The sequence below is a fragment of the Helianthus annuus genome, chromosome 1 (genome assembly GCF_002127325.2).
Source record: "Helianthus annuus cultivar XRQ/B chromosome 1, HanXRQr2.0-SUNRISE, whole genome shotgun sequence".
In the NCBI taxonomy this organism is placed as follows: Eukaryota; Viridiplantae; Streptophyta; class Magnoliopsida; order Asterales; family Asteraceae; genus Helianthus; species Helianthus annuus.
Window position 1 is genome coordinate 42,015,303 of NC_035433.2, and position 20,616 is coordinate 42,035,918.

General features: G+C 37.0%; 3 protein-coding genes across 3 annotated transcripts; all 3 read left to right on the plus strand.

Annotated features, from left to right (window-relative positions):
• The first annotated feature begins 15,454 nt into the window (after positions 1-15,454).
• LOC110875586 lies at positions 15,455-16,195 on the plus strand. The gene has a single exon (XM_022123809.1). The coding sequence runs from the start codon at positions 15,455-15,457 to the stop codon at positions 16,193-16,195; it is 741 nt and encodes a 246-aa protein (XP_021979501.1).
• A 929-nt stretch (positions 16,196-17,124) lies between these two features.
• Positions 17,125-18,768, plus strand: LOC110875512 (protein FAR1-RELATED SEQUENCE 7-like). Its single transcript, XM_022123731.1, has 3 exons — positions 17,125-17,322; positions 17,418-17,996; positions 18,049-18,768. Exons 1-3 carry the CDS (start codon positions 17,125-17,127, stop codon positions 18,766-18,768), a joined length of 1,497 nt encoding a protein of 498 aa, XP_021979423.1.
• A 43-nt stretch (positions 18,769-18,811) lies between these two features.
• On the plus strand, positions 18,812-19,786 carry LOC110875437 (protein FAR1-RELATED SEQUENCE 12-like). The gene is made up of 2 exons (XM_022123662.1): positions 18,812-19,670; positions 19,749-19,786. Exons 1-2 carry the CDS (start codon positions 18,812-18,814, stop codon positions 19,784-19,786), a joined length of 897 nt encoding a protein of 298 aa, XP_021979354.1.
• The last annotated feature ends 830 nt before the right edge of the window (positions 19,787-20,616 follow it).

A 20,616-nucleotide genomic window follows, 5' to 3' on the forward strand; every position in this document is an offset into this window, starting at 1 on the left:
TGAAGAAGAGGTACTTATATAGACAAAATCTTGAATAATTGGTATATGACAAGTCAATATATTATTGCATTCCCATGTGATCTTTCTTTGTTTTTATATAGCAGGGTTACCACTATGTCTCATCAGTCTTTTATGCACCATGGCTTCTTAACATCCATACAAATTGTATCCAAAATCTTGATCGGATATAAAGTATTTTACTGAGTTAAACATGCTTCACATGTCAACTTTGTAGAGATATTATGAATGTTTCTTGAAACAGCATTATGTTCCAGTGATTTATAGGACCTAAGTGATAGTCTAAAATGTGTTGTAACAACATATTGTGGGTTTTTAATAGAGAAATTTACTAAAATAGCCAAGAATAAAGTTGACTTACCAAAATAGCCAGCTTATGCGTCCTTAATTCTGTAAATGGATGCGTGTATGGATGAAGCAACAAGTATGAAAATGGGATGCATGGGATGAGTCACGGACGAATAGGATGAGTCGGCAATGCATGAGATGAGTCACGGACACATGGGATGATGGAATGAGTCACGGACGCATGGGATGCCTCAAACGGACGCATGGGATGATGGGATGAGTCACGGACGCATGAGATGCCTCAAATCTCCTAAAAGTAATTTTATGAGTCACGGACGCATGAGATGAGTCACGGACGCATGGGATGAGTCACAAACGCATGGGACGCATGATGTCATTGAGACACGTGTGACTTCTACATTGGCGGACGCATGAATGAGCCCTGCAGACGCATAAACTCTCTCGTAATCAGTGATGTCCTGCTCCACCGACGCATGAGGTGGCCATTTTGGTAAGTCAAACTTATTCTTGGCTATTTTAGTAAATTTGTCTTTTTAATATCCTTATTATATATTTGATGTTCATTCATGGTTACAAAATTGGAAAAATAAACACTGACCACGAATTAAACGAACAATGACCACAGCACTACCCATACGTGAAGGTCCCAGAAATCACTAAAAACCAATTCAAGTGTACACCGACACTTGGAAGGGGGTTATAATCAGTATTAATATGATCAAATCCTAAGTATTATGGAGAATTATTATTAATTTATTATATTAAATAGGTTAAGTGAAAATAATGTTAAAAGCTGAGGACGGTTAATCATGCATCATGTGATGACGCTGATAGCTATAAGACAAAAGGGTACATGCACTAACCGGTCTTTGTCACGATTGCTATAAGTGTTATGTGCCTTATGTCCAAGGCTTGATGCAAAACTACTATTGAGCCGGAGGTCTCACTGAAAGCTTCTCAGATCCTATATTTGCTTTGCTATTGGTGGGATTTACATGATGAAATAGGTTAAGTAAGTGGTTACATAGTCAACAATAACCTTGAAAGGGCAACAACTAGTTGTTTGCCCTAGATCGAGAAACTTTATTTACCTAAATATGAAAACTTTCATTCAGCGAAGTATAGGAACCAGACAAAAAGTGACAGTCGATATTCTATAGTATCCACTCAATATATTATATTTTAAAATCCACCACCCCTTCCCTTTAAGATATTATTATTTACACTTATAGATGTGTTCATCATGGGTAACAAATTCGGGAAAATAATCACTGAGTTACGATTCCGAAAGGACATAAGTAGAAAAACATGAAACTTAATCAACGAATAAAGCGAACAATGAGCACAACGCACGCCATACGTGAAGGTCCTAGGAATCAACAAAAACCAATTCAATTGCACACCAACACTTGGAAGTTGGAAGTGCTTAATAATATAGGGGGAGTTCACGTCAGAAGTGGAAAATCCAGCATTGCTATAACAACCCTCGGTAAAACCGACATCCTCATAATATTTCCGACACCCTAATATATTTTTAAATATATCAATATGTCTTTATGTGCACCCCGTATGTGAAAACCGAGCCCAAATTAGAATATAATATATAAAATAAATTAAAAACACTAAAAATTTAGCTGAGGCGGGCCGCGTAGGACCTCACCTCAACTTAACGCGGGCCGTATGAAGATGTAACCAGACTTCGCTAAAATCTTAAGTTCATGCGGGCCGCGTACGTATTCGTTTAAGTTCATGCGGGCCGCGAGCAATCTGGAATGTGGCGCAGCCCTGGGCCGCCACGTGGCCCAACACACGGCGAACCTAGGTGATGACCGGGCCAAGCTACGCGTTGACCCAGCATTTACGCGGGCCGCGTAAGCTTAGCCCATTATTCACGCGGGCCGCGAGAGGGTGCGATGACAGCCCTATAAATAGCACGCATCGGCCTTCAGTCCGTTTCGTTCACAATTTCTTTCTTTCTCTTAATTTCTATAGTGGCGTTACTATACCCGGGCATTATACCCCCTAAAATAGCGAGGTTCTGCTACGATGTAAGTATTGTAACCCCTGGAGACGTATTAGATACGCTGCCCGATTGATCTAGGGTTCCGTAACGGCTGTCGTGGTTCTGCCCGACGTAGTCGTTGGAATGCCGTCTCGGGGAGGGTATTACTAATGTTAAAATGGGTTATTATACTAACACACGTGCATTTGTGTAATTTATAGATTATCTCCAGGAAACCCTTACGAAAAACCTAAAACAGCAATGTGAGTTGATTCACTTTTTGTAAACCTTTTTGTTTACTGTTTTTACAAAACCTCACTTAATTAAATACATACAAAGCAGTTATTGAGTATTTGTAAAGAATACAATTATAGTGGGTATGTTGGGGTTTTGTATACAAAATTGGTTACTGGCGTGGTAACATCCCATAAGTTGAGTATGACCGTACCACTGATGTTAATTGTGATGTCTTGGATACAAATGTAATTGCGGATGTGCCCTCAATACTGCAAATTGGTTTTTACTTAAACTTGATTAAACTGGGAATCACTCACCAGTATTTTCCACTGACAAAATGTTTTAAAAACGCGTTTCAGGTAACAATATGTGAAAGCCAAATGGAAGCCAGCTGGACAGCACTGGAGGCTTGGAAAAGTGGCAATAAAGTTACCTAAGAATAAAATGGATGTTTTTATTAAATAAATAGGATTTATTCCTATGAAACGTGTGTATTGAAAACTTGGGTTTTTACCCATATGTTTAATGTTATAAAACATGGTGGTTTACTCTGATTAAATATTTCCTAACTACGGTCCTGATGAAAATTTCCGCTACCAAATTGGATAAATAAATGTGATACCACCGAAACTGGCTCACGGCCGCCCGTTCCCGGGAAATAGGGATCAGGGGTTGTGACAGAAGGTGGTATCAGAGCTATGCCACTGATTCAGCCACAGAAGTGTTCTGCTGACATCAAAATTCAAGTGTTAGGAAATAAATTATGGAAATACGTGTATAATTGTATTTCTTGCTATGTGTTATCTGACTATTTGTTAGTTTACAGTATGAGCGACCAAGGACCTTCTGACGCCTATCGTCAACTGTCTGGTTCGCCTAGGAGCGAAGGCACCTCCTCTTCTCAGCCTGCCCTCTCAGGGTATTCTGCTGACACAGAAGAAGGAATCTTTGTGTTTAAGGCTCAGTCTGAAGAGCCATTTCCTCAGAAAAAGAGGGGATGGTTCAGTAGGGGAGCGCACGAGCGTAGGAAAAGAATGAAAAAGTTGCAGGAACAGCGAGTGTTAGCCGCAGCAAAAAGAGAGACTGATGCTTATAATCAGGACATGCTCAATAGGGGTATCGCTAATATCCATATTTTAGCAACCACTGCTGCTGACCCAAACCTGGAACAAATACTAGCACCACAACCACAAAATCCTGACCAACCCATGGGAGTAGAAAACCAGATAGAAATGCCTGATTTCAACCCGGAGGAGATACCTAGGGTACCTGCACCTGATCCTCTAGACCCAAACAACTACGACCCCTGGTGGGACGATGTTAGGGACTACGTGCAACAAAACCCAATACAGGAAAATGTGCCAATGCCCAACTTAGGAGCTTACCCAGGGTTAGATCCTCAAGATCCCTACAACATTAGTGATGCATATGTTAGGGAAATTTTAGAGAATCCATACCCGTACCATGCCCCTATGCCTCCGTATCAGGAACCCGTACCACAAATTCCAAACCCAGTCCTAGAACCTGCACCCCCAATGAGTGCAGAAAATGTCCAAGAACTTAGGACTTTTGGGGAGGAAATTTTAGAAAGCAGTGATCGAATGCGACAGGTGGGGGAACGCCTCGTATGGAAATACGATGAGCGTAATATGGATTTTTGGATGAATCCATATCAGTAAATGTGATGACAGGAACGGTAGTAGTAATAATAATAATAAAATAATATATGTGTGTATGTGTTAGAAAAAAAAAAACTACGAATGCCTAGTATTAGTATTGTAGATTTACATTCCAGTCAGTATTGTAATTTAAATTTCAGTACTAGTGTGTAATGATGCATACTATATAAATAGAGTAAAAGTCGCAATGCTCGACGCTTTTGGTTAAAAGTGCGTGACATGTGATTGGCTATATTCAAATATTTTTGTGATATTAATATTTGGTAAATTGTTTAAAATTCAGATGGCCGACGAGGGAAATTAAGATAATTTGAATAACGATAACCAGAGTAACATTAACGTGGTTAATGAGAATCCGGACAACAATAACAATGGAAACCAAATGGATAATAGTGCCGTTCAACATATAGTGGCACAAGGAATTATAGATGCAATGCTATTTATTATTCAAACGGTTCAAGAAGCGAATAATAAAAGTAAGCATAGCAGTAAACGACCAAGTGAACTGGAAAACAGCGTGAACAATGGACCCGTACTTTAAGCGCCCATTCCCAAAAGAAGAAGAACCATGCCATATGGTTGTTCTTACAAAGAATTCTGGTCCTGTAAACCAATAGAATTCTCGGGCAATGAAGGACCCATTGCAGCCCTACGCTGGATAGAGAAAGCTGAGGCTGTTCTAAAAACAAGCAAATGTGCTGAAGAAGATAAGATAATGTTTGCTTCAAATCTGTTTAAAAATGCAGCCTTAGAATGGTGGAACACTATCCTCCAGTCAAGAGGAAGTGATAGGATTTATAACATGGAATGGGAGGAATTTAAAAATATGGTAGAAAGGAAATTCTGCCCTCCCAATGAAAAGGAACAAATAGCAAATAAGTTTCTAAATCTTAGAATGACCAGGGTAGATAGTAAGGGTTACACTACCACATTCTTTGAATATGCTAGGATAGTACCTACCCTTGCATCACCTGAACCGGTATTAATCTCCCGTTATATCTGGGGATTAATTGGAGAAATTAGACATGTAGTCAAGGCAGCTAGACCCCAAACCATAGAGGAAGCTGTAGAACTAGCCAATACCTTGACAAATGAGTTAATCCGTACTAGAGAAGAAGACCAGAGGAGAAACCTAACCCAAAGGCTTACCCAAGAATTCCGTTCTGGGAATTCCAACCGTAGGAATATAGGTTCTACCTCTGCAGCATACTGCAGAAACTGCAAGAAGAAGCATTCTGGAAGATGCTCTATTTATTGTAATTTTTGCAAGGCCCCAGGACACAAGGAAGAGAATTGCAAGAAGAAATCCAGTAATGGAATGTGTTTCAATTGTGGAGAAAAAGGTCACATTAGGACAAACTGTTCGAAATTGGCTCCAGCTGCAACCAACAAAAATCCTAAAAATGCTAGAGCATTCGTGCTAACTGCAGACGAAGCTAGACTAATTCCGGACGTCATTGCTGGTACGTTTTTAGTTAATGATATTTTTGCTAAAGTATTATTTGACTCTGGTGCCAACCAAAGTTTTATTAATACTTCATTTTGCAAACTCCTAAATCAATCATTAACTAAACTACCACAAGAATGTTTAATAGAAACCGCAAATGGAGAAACCGTTAAAATTTCTGAAATCTTGCAAGGAGCAAGAATAGAAATTTTTAATCAAAAATTTATTGCAAACCTTTACCCAATGAATCTGGTAGGATTTGATATCGTATTAGGAATGGATTGGTTAATAGCCAATAAAGCCAATATCTTATGTGATCAAAAGTCAATTCAGATAAAATCACCAAGAGGTGAAAAGATCACAATTAAAGGAGATAAGCTATCTAGATCCACTAAATTCATCTCTGTGATGAAAACTGCAAGTTATATAAGGAAAGGATCAATAGTGTATTTGATTTTTATAATCACTAACACTAAAGGAAAAGAGTTAAAAGACATTCTAGTAGTGTCCCAATTTTCAGATGTCTTTCCAGAAGAACTGCCAGGACTACCACCAGACATGGAAGTTGAATTCAGAATTCACCTATTATCAGGGACAGCACCGATTGCCAAAGCACCTTACCGTTTGGCACCCGCTGAAATGCAAGAACTGAAGAGACAACTAGACGAATTGTTAGAGAAAGGATTCATACATCCAAGCTCATCGCCATGGGGAGCGCCGATTTTATTTGTCAAGAAGAAGGACGGATCAATGCGTATGTGCATTGACTACCGTGAATTGAATAAAGTCACGATTAAGAATCGGTACCCATTACCGAGGATCGATGATTTGTTTGATCAACTTCAAGGAGCTCGATTTTTCTCCAAAATCGATTTAAGATCAGGATATCATCAATTAAAAGTACAGGAAGAGGATATTCCTAAAACCGCATTTAGAACAAGGTATGGTCATTATGAATTTACTGTCATGCCATTTGGTTTAACCAATGCCCCAGCCGCATTTATGGACATGATGAACCGAATATGTAAGCCATATTTGGATAAATTCATAATTGTTTTTATAGATGATATTCTAATTTACTCTAAAAGTAAAGAAGAGCATGCAAAGCATTTGCAATTACTTTTAAGTTTATTGAGAATAGAAAAGCTTTATGCTAAGTTTTCAAAGTGTGAGTTTTGGTTAGAACAAGTACAATTCCTCGGACATTTAGTTAACCATGAAGGAATTCATGTAGATCCAACAAAGATCGAGGCAATTACCAAATGGAAAACCCCAGAGTCACCAACTGAGGTTAGAAGTTTCTTAGGATTGGCCGGTTATTATAGAAGATTTATCCGAGATTTTTCTAGAATAGCCATTCCTTTAACTAAGTTAACCTGTAAATCTGTTAAATTTGAATGGGGACCAAAACAAGAAGAAGCCTTTAGAATTCTTAAGCAAAGATTAACCCATACACCGATACTAGCGTTACCAGAAGGAACTGAAGACTTTGTAGTCTTTTGTGACGCTTCTAAGTTAGGTTATGGATGCGTATTAATGCAACGCCAAAAGGTTATAGCTTATGCATCTAGACAGCTTAAGAGTCATGAAGAAAATTATTCGACTCATGATTTGGAATTAGGAGCCATAATTTTTGCCCTTAAGATTTGGAGACATTATCTTTATGGTAGTAAGTTTACCATATTCACGGATAATAAGAGTTTAAGATATGTCTTCGGGCAAAAAGAGTTGAATATGAGACAGAGACGCTGGATGGAGTTACTTAGTGATTATGATTGTGATATCCAGTATCATGCAGGAAAAGCCAATGTGGTGGCTGATGCTTTAAGTCGAAAATATCACGAAAAGCCAAAAAGGGTACGTTCTTTTAAATTAAACTTACAAGTAGATTTAAACAATCAGATTAGAAAAGCACAAGAATCAGTAATCAGGGAGGATACTGAAAAATTAAAAGGAATGATTAAGGAATTAAAACAAGGAACAGATGGAATTTGGAGGTTCCATAAAAAGAGAATGTGGATACCTAAATTAGGAAATTTACGTCACCGTATATTAGAAGAAGCTCATAAGTCTAAATATACGATGCACCCAGGAAGTGATAAAATGTACCAGGATTTAAGGAAAAATTTCTGGTGGATAGGAATGAAAAAGGATGTAGCAGCTTATGTTTCTAAATGTTTAACTTGCTCACAAGTTAAAGCTGAACATCAAAAACCCTCAGGTTTGTTACAACAATTAGAAATACCAGTTTGGAAATGGGAATTGATAACAATGGATTTTGTTACCAAATTGCCTAAAACAAGGAAATGTAATGATACAATCTGGGTGATTGTAGATAGGTTAACCAAGTCAGCTCATTTCTTACCATTGAAGGAAACCTTTAGTATGGAACAATTAGCCAAATTATATATAAATGAAATCGTTTCTTTACATGGCATTCCTTTATCAATTGTTTCCGATAGAGATAGCCGTTTTACCTCTCATTTTTGGTCAAGTTTCCAAAAAGCAATGGGAACTAGGTTAAATCTAAGCACAACTTATCATCCTCAAACAGATGGGCAAAGCGAAAGAACAATTCAGACAATGGAGGACATGCTTAGAGCTTGTGTAATTGATTTTGGAGGTAATTGGGACGAACACTTACCTTTAATAGAATTTTCTTATAATAACAGTTACCACACAAGTATCAATGCTGCACCATTCGAAGCACTTTATGGACGAAAGTGCAGAACCCCAGTCTGTTGGGCAGAAATTGGGGAAAAACAATTATCTGGACCCGAGATAGTACAAGAAACAACTGATAAAATCATTCAAGTCAAGGAACGACTAAAAACAGTACGTGATCGACAAAAGAGCTATGCCGATAACAGACGCAAACCATTAGAATTTCAAGTGGGAGATAAAGTATTATTGAAAGTCTCTCCCTGGAAAGGAGTGGTAAGATTCATCAAAAGAGGAAAGCTAAGTCCCAGGTATATTGGACCTTTCAAAATTCTTAAAAGAATAGGACCTGTAGCCTATCAGCTACAACTGCCAGAGGAAATGGTAGGAATACATGATGTATTTCATGTATCTAATCTCAAAAAAGTGCCTAGCTGATGAATCACTTGTAGTACCTCTCAAAGATATAGAGGTTAATGAACAACTCAAATTTGTAGAGAGGCCTCTACAGATTGAAGATAGAAAAATTAAGAATCTCAAGCATAAGAGATTAGTTCTGGTCAAAGTAAAGTGGGACTCCAAAAAAGGACCTGAATACACATGGGAACTTGAATCAGAAATGCAAAAGAAATATCCACACTTGTTCCAGTAGATCTCGAGGACGAGCTCTAAAACAAGGTGGGGAGGATATAACAACCCTCGGTAAAACCGACATCCTCATAATATTTCCGACACCCTAATATATTTTTAAATATATCAATATGTCTTTATGTGCACCCCATACGATGTAAGTATTGTAACCCCTGGAGACGTATTAGATACGCTGCCCGATTGATCTAGGGTTCCGTAACGGCTGTCGTGGTTCTGCCCGACGTAGTCGTTGGAATGCCGTCTCGGGGAGGGTATTACTAATGTTAAAATGGGTTATTATACTAACACACGTGCATTTGTGTAATTTATAGATTATCTCCAGGAAACCCTTACGAAAAACCTAAAACAGCAATGTGAGTTGATTCACTTTTTGTAAACCTTTTTGTTTACTGTTTTTACAAAACCTCACTTAATTAAATACATACAAAGCAGTTATTGAGTATTTGTAAAGAATACAATTATAGTGGGTATGTTGGGGTTTTGTATACAAAATTGGTTACTGGCGTGGTAACATCCCATAAGTTGAGTATGACCGTACCACTGATGTTAATTGTGATGTCTTGGATACAAATGTAATTGCGGATGTGCCCTCAATACTGCAAATTGGTTTTTACTTAAACTTGATTAAACTGGGAATCACTCACCAGTATTTTCCACTGACAAAATGTTTTAAAAACGCGTTTCAGGTAATAATATGTGAAAGCCAAATGGAAGCCAGCTGGACAGCACTGGAGGCTTGGAAAAGTGGCAATAAAGTTACCTAAGAATAAAATGGATGTTTTTATTAAATAAATAGGATTTATTCCTATGAAACGTGTGTATTGAAAACTTGGGTTTTTACCCATATGTTTAATGTTATAAAACATGGTGGTTTACTCTGATTAAATATTTCCTAACTACGGTCCTGATGAAAATTTCCGCTGCCAAATTGGATAAATAAATGTGATACCACCGAAACTGGCTCACGGCCGTCCGTTCCCGGGAAATAGGGATCGGGGGTTGTGACAATTGCAAAGCGTACGAAGTTGCTCACGACCATTTATCTCACTTCATCTACATATGGAAATTAACATTGCAGGTTATACGCATGGTATATATACGATGCATATAGGGTTCCCTCAAAGTCAGTGCCTAATTGGTGTCAGACACAGATATTGAGGGTGTCTATATGCATCGTAAAGCCCTATACGATGCGTACTACACGATGCATTTAGAAGACAAGTGAATTTTTGAAGTCTGAATTTGACGTTTTCTTGATGCCTAACGCTGAGTATAGACCTAGTATAGGCCTATACAAAGCAAATCATTTTTTATAAACTCCCTCCTGGTTCAAACTTTCAATATATAACGTTGTATCGATTGTACCATTTCAATAACTCTGGTCTAGTTCGAACTTTTAATATATAACGTTAAATCGATTATACCATTTCAATATTATCGTTTCCACATTATATCGTTTCAACATAATGTCGTTTCAATACTACCTTTTCAACATTATGTCGTTTCAATATTATATCGTTTCAGCATTATATCGTTTCAAATATTACATCATTTCTATGTTTGTTGTTTCAAATATTATATCGTTTCAATGTTTACCGTTTCAAATATTATATCGTTTCAACATTATGTGGTTTCAATATTACCTTTTCAACATTATATCATTCCATATATTATATCATTTCAACACTATACATCGTTTCAAGTATTATATGGTTTCAACAATATATCGTTTCAAATATTGTATTGTTGTTGTTACAAATATTGTATTGTTTCAACATTACGCCGTTTCAATATTACCATTTCAACATTATATCGTTTGAACCAATTTTAACATTTTACCGTTTTAAGCAAATTATTATGAAATATTATGTAATACCATAAGTTTGTATATATACTATTATGAAACATTTTACCGAACAACTGAATATGACATGTATATCATAGATTTGTATATATATATATATATATATATATATATATATATATATATATATATATATATATGACAAAGATCCGTTAGGAACCACCCTTTATTGCGAGAACCGTGAGAACCATGTAAACACAACTAAAAATGCCTAAAAATAGCTAAAAAACACACAAATTTTTTTTTTAATATTTTTTATAAAAAAATTGCTACTTTTAGTAGCAAAAAAATATTTTTTTTGCTACTAAAAGTAGCGTTTTTAACATAAAAAATATTTAAAAAAAAATTTAGATTTTTTAGATTTTTTTAGGTTTTTGGGGGGGCTTTATTTTTAGCATTTTAGATGGGAGGGGGGGTTAGGTTTTTTTGGGGTTTTAGTTTTTAGCATTTAGCTTTGAGGGGGGGGGGGGGGTTTAGGTTTTTTTTTTTTTGGGGGGGGGGGGGTGGGGTTAGGTTTTTTTAGGGTTTTTTTAGCTATTTTAGGTTGTGTTCACATTGGTTCTCGCGGTTCTCGCAATAAAGGTGGTTCTCGCATGAACCTTACCCTATATATATATATATATATATATATATATATATATATATATATATAGGGTAGGGATCCTAAGAGAAGTCCACCCTATATGAGAAACTTGAGAAGCATTCTGGACCACACATTTTTCTAAGCCTTTCGTAATATACACATATGTATAGTTTAAAATTGACTATATACATATATGTATATTGAGTTATACACATATGTATATAGTCAATTTTAAACTATACATATGTGTATATTACGAAAGGCTTAGAAAAATGTGTGGTCCAGAATGCTTCTCAAGTTTCTCAACTAGCATATCACTTCTCACATGATCCTTTTCCTATATATATATATATATATATATATTACAAAAGATAAACTACAACTGAATACCAAATACAAAAAACAAGAACAACCGGCTAGTCTATGGTTGCGAATCCTGGTCTGCCTGTGGATCCTGCTGCTATTGTTGTCCTAAAGGCGCTGGGAGTGGTCGCGGAGGTAAATGCTCATGCGCCCGTTGCTCCTACATCTCTTCAACCATCTAACGCACCATATCAGTAAGTATGCCGACCGTATCTGTAAGCTTGTCAACATCGGCTCGTAACTGTTGATACGCAGCCGCTCTCAGGCCAGGATTTGAAACAATGTGTTGCGGAAACTGAGGCGGTCTGGGCTGTGGCGGTGCTGGAATATGAGTATCCACAGGATGCTACTGCACGACCTCGAGTAGGGGTGGCAGATAGACCGGTGGGAAGTCACTCGACAGCTAAACATGCACGAATAGCTATCTGGTCCGAGTGTGGAACCACTCACCAAGCACGGGGAACTTCTTAAGAAGTTCATCACAACATCGTGCTCATCCTCAACCTTGACGGCTCTATCGCCGGTGTAACACCTCGAAATTTTATATCAAATTGTATGGCAACACGTGTCCAATCAACTCTCAAATATGCCACAATGTGGACGAGAGGGACTAATTTGGAGGGACCAAATATGTCAACATGCCAAAAGATTGGCCTCTGAGACTAGTGATCTATTTCATTTCAACTTTATAACCCGAGACTAGTGATCATAATGAAAATTCGAGTATATTATTTATATTCATGTATTCATGTTCGATTTGTTTGCATATTCATACTCAAAATCAACATTTTGAAACACTATATTTCATGTTTATACTTGTGCAATATACATTTATGCTCGTTACACGTAAAACCGAATAAAACATATCACATAATCAAACTTGAACTTTCGAAAGGAAGAGATAGTCCCTTTCGCACGAGAGGATCCCTCTCGAGCGACAAGGCCTATCGTCCAAAACCCCCACTCCTCCCAACTCACCCTCTCATCCCAGCTCGCCCTAAAGCCTATAAATAGGCGCACTACTCCACTCTTTTCCTTGCTCATTTCACTCAGACTTCTCCAAGACGCTCTGAACCTTCTCTCTCGCGACTAGGAAGCTTTTGGTATCGAATTTCTTGCATTTTCCTTTCATTTTTCCATGCATTTTTCTATTTTTAATATATTCCAGTTCTTTTGCTCAAAGATTGAGATTATTACTGTAATAATAATACGGTTAGTAATTTATATAAAATTTGAAAAAACAGACAAATAAGTGTTAGTGAGACAACCTAGTTCCACTCGGCCCGTTTTGACCCTTTACCCAACTGCTTGTCTTCCCATCTCTACTCGCAACAGTTGAAATATAAAATGAATTGATGTACCTTCAGTTAACTTTTTTTTTTTGCAAGCTAATGAGTCATTGAAATACACAGTACATAGTTGACAATATATATGATAAACCTACTAATTGTAAAATTAAGAAGGAAAGAAACTCATATGCTTAATCACATTAAAATTATAAAAAAAATCATAACTGACTCACCAATATAATTTCTTACTACTTTGTATGATATTGAGTTATTATATACTTCTACTGGTGGACAGAAGAGGGCATTCACATGAGTGTAACACATTGCAACACTCAGTATGAAGTTATAATAATCCACATTTAATACTGCTGCAGGGTGTCTTGATTAACTATAAAGTTATAATAATCCATACATGGAGAACTCAATAACCAGTGCTTCAAAAGATCAAAAGATCTAGTTACTATCAAAATTTAAGAATGATGATGGATATTCATATCAAAATTTAAACTATGAGGCCAAACTTTCATATGACACTTTAGGAGACAAAACATGTATAAGAAGATTAAGTAAATATGCACAGAAGCATCATTATTCTCAAAAAATGAAGAAGCTAAAAACTTCTTTAATTACTTGTACATATGTTCTGATCAACTACCATACGGACAATACAGAACGAAAATTAACGGCTGCAGCTAGACCCAACCCGACAAACCGACAATACCGAATGAAAAACTAACCTGTCTCAAAGGGGTTGCGTAGAAGGGGAAGGGATTGGTGCGGCTGGAGGGAAATCGAACGAAAAACTAACCCGCGGCTGGAGTGGTGCGGCTGGAGGGGTTTGCTGCGTCTGAATGGCTGCGAGTAGAATGGGAAGGGAGGCTAGGGTTTGCTGCGTCTAAATGGCTGAGTAGAAGGGGAATGGAGGCTAGGGTTTTGGTTGAGCAAATGACAGTACGTATGTTAGGGTAGAATGAGTTTAAGTTTGTTTTTTTCTAATTAGATAATTGTTAGAATGAGTATATAAGACGGTGTTCCAAAACACCATCTAAAGGGTGCATATATAAGCATAAGATGGTGTTAAAAGGGAACACCGTTTAAAGGGTGAGGAATTGATTTTAAGACGGGGTTTAAGTATAAGACGGGGTTATATGGAATTTTGTTGAATATTTTAATTGGATTGGCACAACGACTATGTGAGGAATTGATTTTAAAACGGGGTTGTTATTATTATAACACCGTCTAAAAAAGATATTGAACACCGTCTAATGCTTCATATTGTAGTGGTGTAGATCATCGGTTCTAGTCAATGGCGCACCTACGTTTTATTTTCAATGCTTTAAAGGTATGAGGCAAGGCGACCCCTTATCCCCCTTTTTGTTTCTAGTGGTTATGGAGGCTCTAACATGTATGATGAAGAAAGCTTGTTCATTGGGGGCTTTTGCTGGATTTAAAATGCCTGATAATGGCCCTATGCTTTCTCACCTTCTATACGCGGACGACGATGCCATATTCATATAGGTGACTTTTCTCGATTTAATGTTAATAATATTGCCCTTTTGCTTAGATGTTTCCATGCTTGTCCGGGTTTAAAGATTAACATGAACAAATCGACTATCTTTGGTATTGGTGTGGAAGATGTGGAGGTGTCTCAAATGGCCGTGGTTTTGGGTTGTCAAATGGGGTCTATTCCCTTTGTGTATTTGTGTCTTATGGTGGGGGCGAATATGAACCGGGTTAATAATTGGAGACCTATCTTTGATATAGTGGAAAATAGGCTATCAAAGTGGAAGGCTAGCACATTATCTATCGGTGGTCGCCATACGCTTATAAGATCTGTGTTGGAAAGTCTTCTGACATACTATTTTTCTCTATATAAAGCCCCGATTGCGGTTATCAAGGGTTTAGAGACTTTGATAAAAAGGTTTTTTGTGGGGAAGTCATCAAAGGGGCAATAAGGTTCATTGGGTGTCTTGGGATCGGGTGGCGAGTCCAAAGGACAAAGGGGGTATAGGCCTTCAAAAACTTAAAGATTTCAATGACGCTTTACTCCTTAAATGGGTTTGGAGATTCAAATATGAGGAGAAAAGTATGTGGAAATTGATAAGTGAGTCCATTCATATGAATAACAAGACGTGGAGCTTTCTTCCTAGCAATAAATATGTTTCTAGGGTTTGGCAAAAAATAGTTCAAGTTGAAGATAAGACAATCTTTGGCGGATTAAAAATGCGAAACTATCTTAAAGGCAAACTTGGAGATGGCAAGAGCATAAGATTCTGGGTTGATCCTTGGGTCGGAAGCCTTCCCCTTAAGGATTCTATGCCAAACTTGTTTTGGCTAGAAGAAAACAAGTTATGCTCAGTGGCAGAGCGCATGAAGTCTTTGGGTCAGTGCTTCTATTGGTGTTGGAAGTGGAAAAGCCTCCTTCTTCAAGCGCAGAACATGCTGAGTTGAATACTAATATGGACAGCCTCAATACGATTCAGATATCAGACAGGAAAGATGTCTGGGAATGGCAAGGTAAAAATTCACTCGGATTCTGTGTTAAAGCTATAAAAACAATTCTGCAAAACTTTGTTGATTCCAGCTCTGTTTATGTGATGACATGGTGTCAATGGCTCCTGAAAAAATTGAATATTTTCGCTTGGAGGGCGGAAATAGGCAGAATTCCGACGATTGAGGCGTTAAAAAGTCAAAATATTATGGTTAATGCAACTGGTTGCGTCTTTTGCGGTGATGCGATCGAGGATACGGACCATATCTTCACCGGGTGTATAGTTGCTGTTCAGATTTGGCAATGGCTGAGCAATTGGTGTCACACTCCTAATGTCTATGCTTTCAATGTTAAAGACCTATGGGAGTACCACAATTACATTGGACAAGGCGAGACAAAAAAGAATGCGGTTCATGGGCTCATTATTATTGGTTGTTGGTTCATTTGGAAGGCTAGATGTGAGAAGACGTTTGCGAACAAAGATTGGAAGATTATAGACATAAAGAACAATATTAAAGCTTTAGGATTTCTTTGGTTTAAGAATAGATCAAAACTTAAGACCGTTTTGTGGTCGAATTGGTGTAATTTTAACTTTTTGTAGTCTGATGTTGCTCGGTTTTCTGCAGCCTCTGCCTGTTGGCGAGGTGGTGTTGTGATTGAATTTTATCTTTCGAAAAGAAAAAAACATAATAACCCCCCAAACATCTCCACCCAGCCGCCAAAATGATGAATGCCCCTCTCACATGATGATATTTCCTTTGCAAAAAAATCTCAATTGATGTGTGATGCCCCCAAGAATTCACGTGATGTTTCTATCTCCAAAAGATGATGATGTCTTTTATGAAAGGTGAAAGTGAATATGGTGCTGTGAAGCATCTAACCTTACATGTGAAACCCTCAAAACTACGTAGTTTTGATTATGCTTTTTTTTAAAAAAAATTATTTTTATTCTTTTGTTCTCCTGATTCCTCTCCATTTATTTAGCCCACTTTGATTTCCATATCCCTACCCCTACTGCCGATCATCGAAACCACGTCCAAAGACGAAACCACGTCCAAAGACTTGCCTTCAAGAGATTGTTATTCAATTTGCAATCCTAGCAATCGATCAAAGAGGTAAAAAAAACTATCTTACATCGTTCAAGAAATTGTTATTCAATATGTATCTTCTGTTTGTGATTGTGATTGATTCTTCGTAATTTCCCACCACACGGTAATTGTGGGCCGCCATGACTGCAACTTCACTAAAATCTGGTGTTAAATTCCTTTTAAATTAGCGTGGTTAGTATAAGAGATATTTACGTAAATTCATGGCTTAAAAAAAGAACTCAATTCTCTCAAAATATATTCGTTGTCATATTCCCCATTCTCATTCTTAAACTATTAGTATATTCCTTTTAAATAAATAATATTTGCATGTAATAGATGTAACTAACTAGAATTAACAATGCTTTTTTTTCCCTATCTTGATCATCAATTTTTTGGTTCCAAGATGTTCTTGCTTTAGTCGATGCAGGATTCACACAAGCTAATGGATTCAGAAGTTCAACTAGAGGAGGAGGCTCTAAAAACGAATATGATTGACGATATTGATGCAAATGGGTACTTAGTCACATATAGCGGTTCGGATGCTGAAGTAGAGTTAAGAAAAGACTTAGACATGGATTTCGGGTTTGAGAAAGAAGTAGCTAGTGATGTAACTGGACAGGTTTTCGATACTCTTGATGAGGTATATGATTTTTATAGGCGCTACGCATTTGTACGTCGTTTCCCGAATGCGAGAATGTCTCAATTTTTTTTTTTTTTTTTTTTTGCTATCGGCAGGATATACATAACACAATGGATTTACAACCTCAATTAGAGGAGGAAACTTTTAAAACAAAACAGGTTGACGGTTCGGATGTTGAAATAGAGAAAAATAATGACGCGAACGTTGATCATGGGTTTGAGAAAGACGAAGATAATGATGTAATGGGAATGGATTTTGACAATCCTGATGATGCGTATGAGTTTTACAACCGCTACGCCTTTTTACATGGATTTGGAATACGCATTTTTCAAACTTTTAGAGATAAGACAACAAATGATCCTTATCGAAAGAAATATGTATGCAACAAACAAGGTTTTAAAGATTTAAAGTGTAATAGTTCCACTGGGCATGTTAAGAAGCGTCGACGAGATTTAAGGACAGGATGTGAAGCATATCTTCGGATTTCTAAAAGTAAAGATGGAAAATGGTTAGTAGATATGTTTAATGATGTACACAATCATGAGCTAACTGTTACTCCGACCAAAGTAATGAAACACCGTTCTCATGGGAAGTTTCACCGCTCAATGGCATGCAAATCTCTAGCAACGGAACTTGGTCGATCTGGGTTGAAACCTTGTCAAATCAAGAGGGTCGTAAGTAAATACGGTGAAAAGTCCACTTCAAAATGATGTTACATCAAAGCAGTGTGCTGATATCTTAGCTGAGCAACGAAAACAGTACAAAGGTAAAGAGTTTTATGGGCTCATTAAACATTTCCAAGATAAACTTATTGATGATCCTAACCTTTATTTTGTTGTGGATTTATTTGATGACGGGTCTCCAAGAAATATTTTTTGGGCTGACGGGAGATCACGAGACTCATATATAAAATTTGGGGACGTTGTTGTTTTCGATGTCACGTATATGACCAACAAGTTTAAGATGCCATTTTCTCCATTTGTCGGGGTGAATCACCATGGTCAATCCATACTTTTTGGTGGTGCATTACTGGAGAATGAGAAACAAGAAACTTTTGAATGGTTATTTCAAAATTTTCTAAAGTACATGTTTAATAAGTATCCACAGGCAATAATTACTGATCAAGACAAAGCTATCGACAATGCAATTAGAGTTGTTTTCCCAAATACGCGACATCGTTATTGTTCATGGCATATTAAGAAACATAAGATCGAGCATCTTCAAGCTCTTACAGTTCGTTACAATGACATTGAAGGGTTATATAAACAATGGGTAAAAAGTAACACAACTGAAGAATTTGAAACTCTTTGGGAATTCTTATGTGGAAAATATAATTTTGAAAGTGGCAGTTGGATAATGGAGATGTATAAGCAACGTAAACTTTGGGCTAAAGCTTACTTAAAAGATTGTTTTTTTTGCTGGCATGACATCAAGTGCGAGAAGTGAAAGCATTCACTCATTTTTTGATGGATATGTCAATTCAAAGATCATGTTGATCGAGTTTGTTATCCAGTATGATAAAGTTGTTGAGGCTCGACGGGCGGCTGAAGAAGATGAAGACTTTAAGAGCATGAACTCAAAGCCAGTTTTTTCTTCTGTTAATCCAATGGAGGCAAAAGCAAGTTCACGTTACACTAGAAAACTCTTTGATGCATTCAAAAAAGAATGGACAGAAGCTACATTCAATTTAACTCATGAGACGGTAAGCAAAATTTCAAAAGAAGTCATATATAAGGTTGGCCAATTGGGTATTGATAAAATATATTGGAGAAATGTTACTTTCCGTCTCTCACAAAAGATAGATGTGACATGTTCATGTGCAAAGTTTGAAACATATGGAATATTATGCAAGCATATCTTATATGTTTTGAAGAAGAGGCACATTGAAACTCTTCCCGATCATTATATTTTACCTAGATGGACGCTTGATACCAGGTATAAGTTGGATAATAGCAATATTGGGCTCGGAAATATACATGGTGAAAGTGAAGTTAGTGCGTTAACATTATGGTGTGTTCAGGCAAATTTCAGAAAAGCAATCGAACATGCACGAGACTCTCCATTTGAGATAAAGAAACTAAATACCATATTGATGAAGTATTTAGATGAACAAAGTAATCGAACGAAGTCCAAACAATTTGAGATTACATCACAAGATTCTACTGTGGGAAGTTCACAAGTAAACATGATGCCTCAAATTTCTATCCGGGATCCATTAGTTCATACTAATACTAAAGGGCGTCCTAAAATGCAACTAGAATCAAATCTTTCCTTGAAGCACCAAAAAAGAGAACTTGTTCCTACCGTCAGGGAAAGGGTCATAATATCACCGGATGCTCGAAAAAAAGGTAATAATAGTGTGTATTAGTATTTAACGGTGATTTTTTTTGGAAAGTGTAATACTAAAATTTGTTTAATTTTTCCAGGCAGATGCTGCTTTAAAAGAAAGAGAAAGATGATGTGATGTTTGCAGTCGTTTCTAGAGTAGGTTTTTGATGAAGAATTGATTAGATTCTATGTTTTTTGAATCTCTAAACATTTATTCAGTTATCAATTAGTGGGTTTTAATTTATTTATGAAAATGTTAGCGATCTCATATTAAACGCGTCAAAAATATAGCGAACTCGGAATTGCGTTTATAAATGCAACTTTTCTAATCTTTTTGTATGGTGATCATATTTTTGAAGGTAGTGCTCTAATTCGGCTGGTGGGACCTGCAATTTTTTCATTGTGATCATTAGATAAAAATGTTAGAATATATAAACTATACTTTTATGTTATTATGTTATATTATAATCTTAGATATTAATTATATCAAATTAGGAGGAAAGTCGAACCGTTATTCCTTACGGTTACGTCGGTTCAGTTTTAAGGTTATATATACCCTTCTCATGTAAACATAATCGACACTTTTGGTTGTATCTTATTACGGTAGTCAATAAAACGGTTCCTTCCTTCGATCTCTGCATATCATACGATCCTAATGTTCTTCGAATTCTGTTCTTGATTTCCAACATAGTGGTATCAGAGCATCAGGAAACGATCCTAGGGATTTCGAAACGCTGCGCAAACCGGAATATCAAGAACAATCAAGGAAAGAAAGACGATTCAACACAAGATTGTTGAAGAGGAACAATTCCAAACGCTAAATCAAATTTCGATCCAGGGAGGAACAGACACTAGTGAGCGATAACGGAAGAACATCCAAGATACGGTTGTGGTTTGTCTGTTACACGGGACGAATCAGATTAAAAAAAAGGAGAGCGACATATGCAGGAAGTCGATGAACATAAA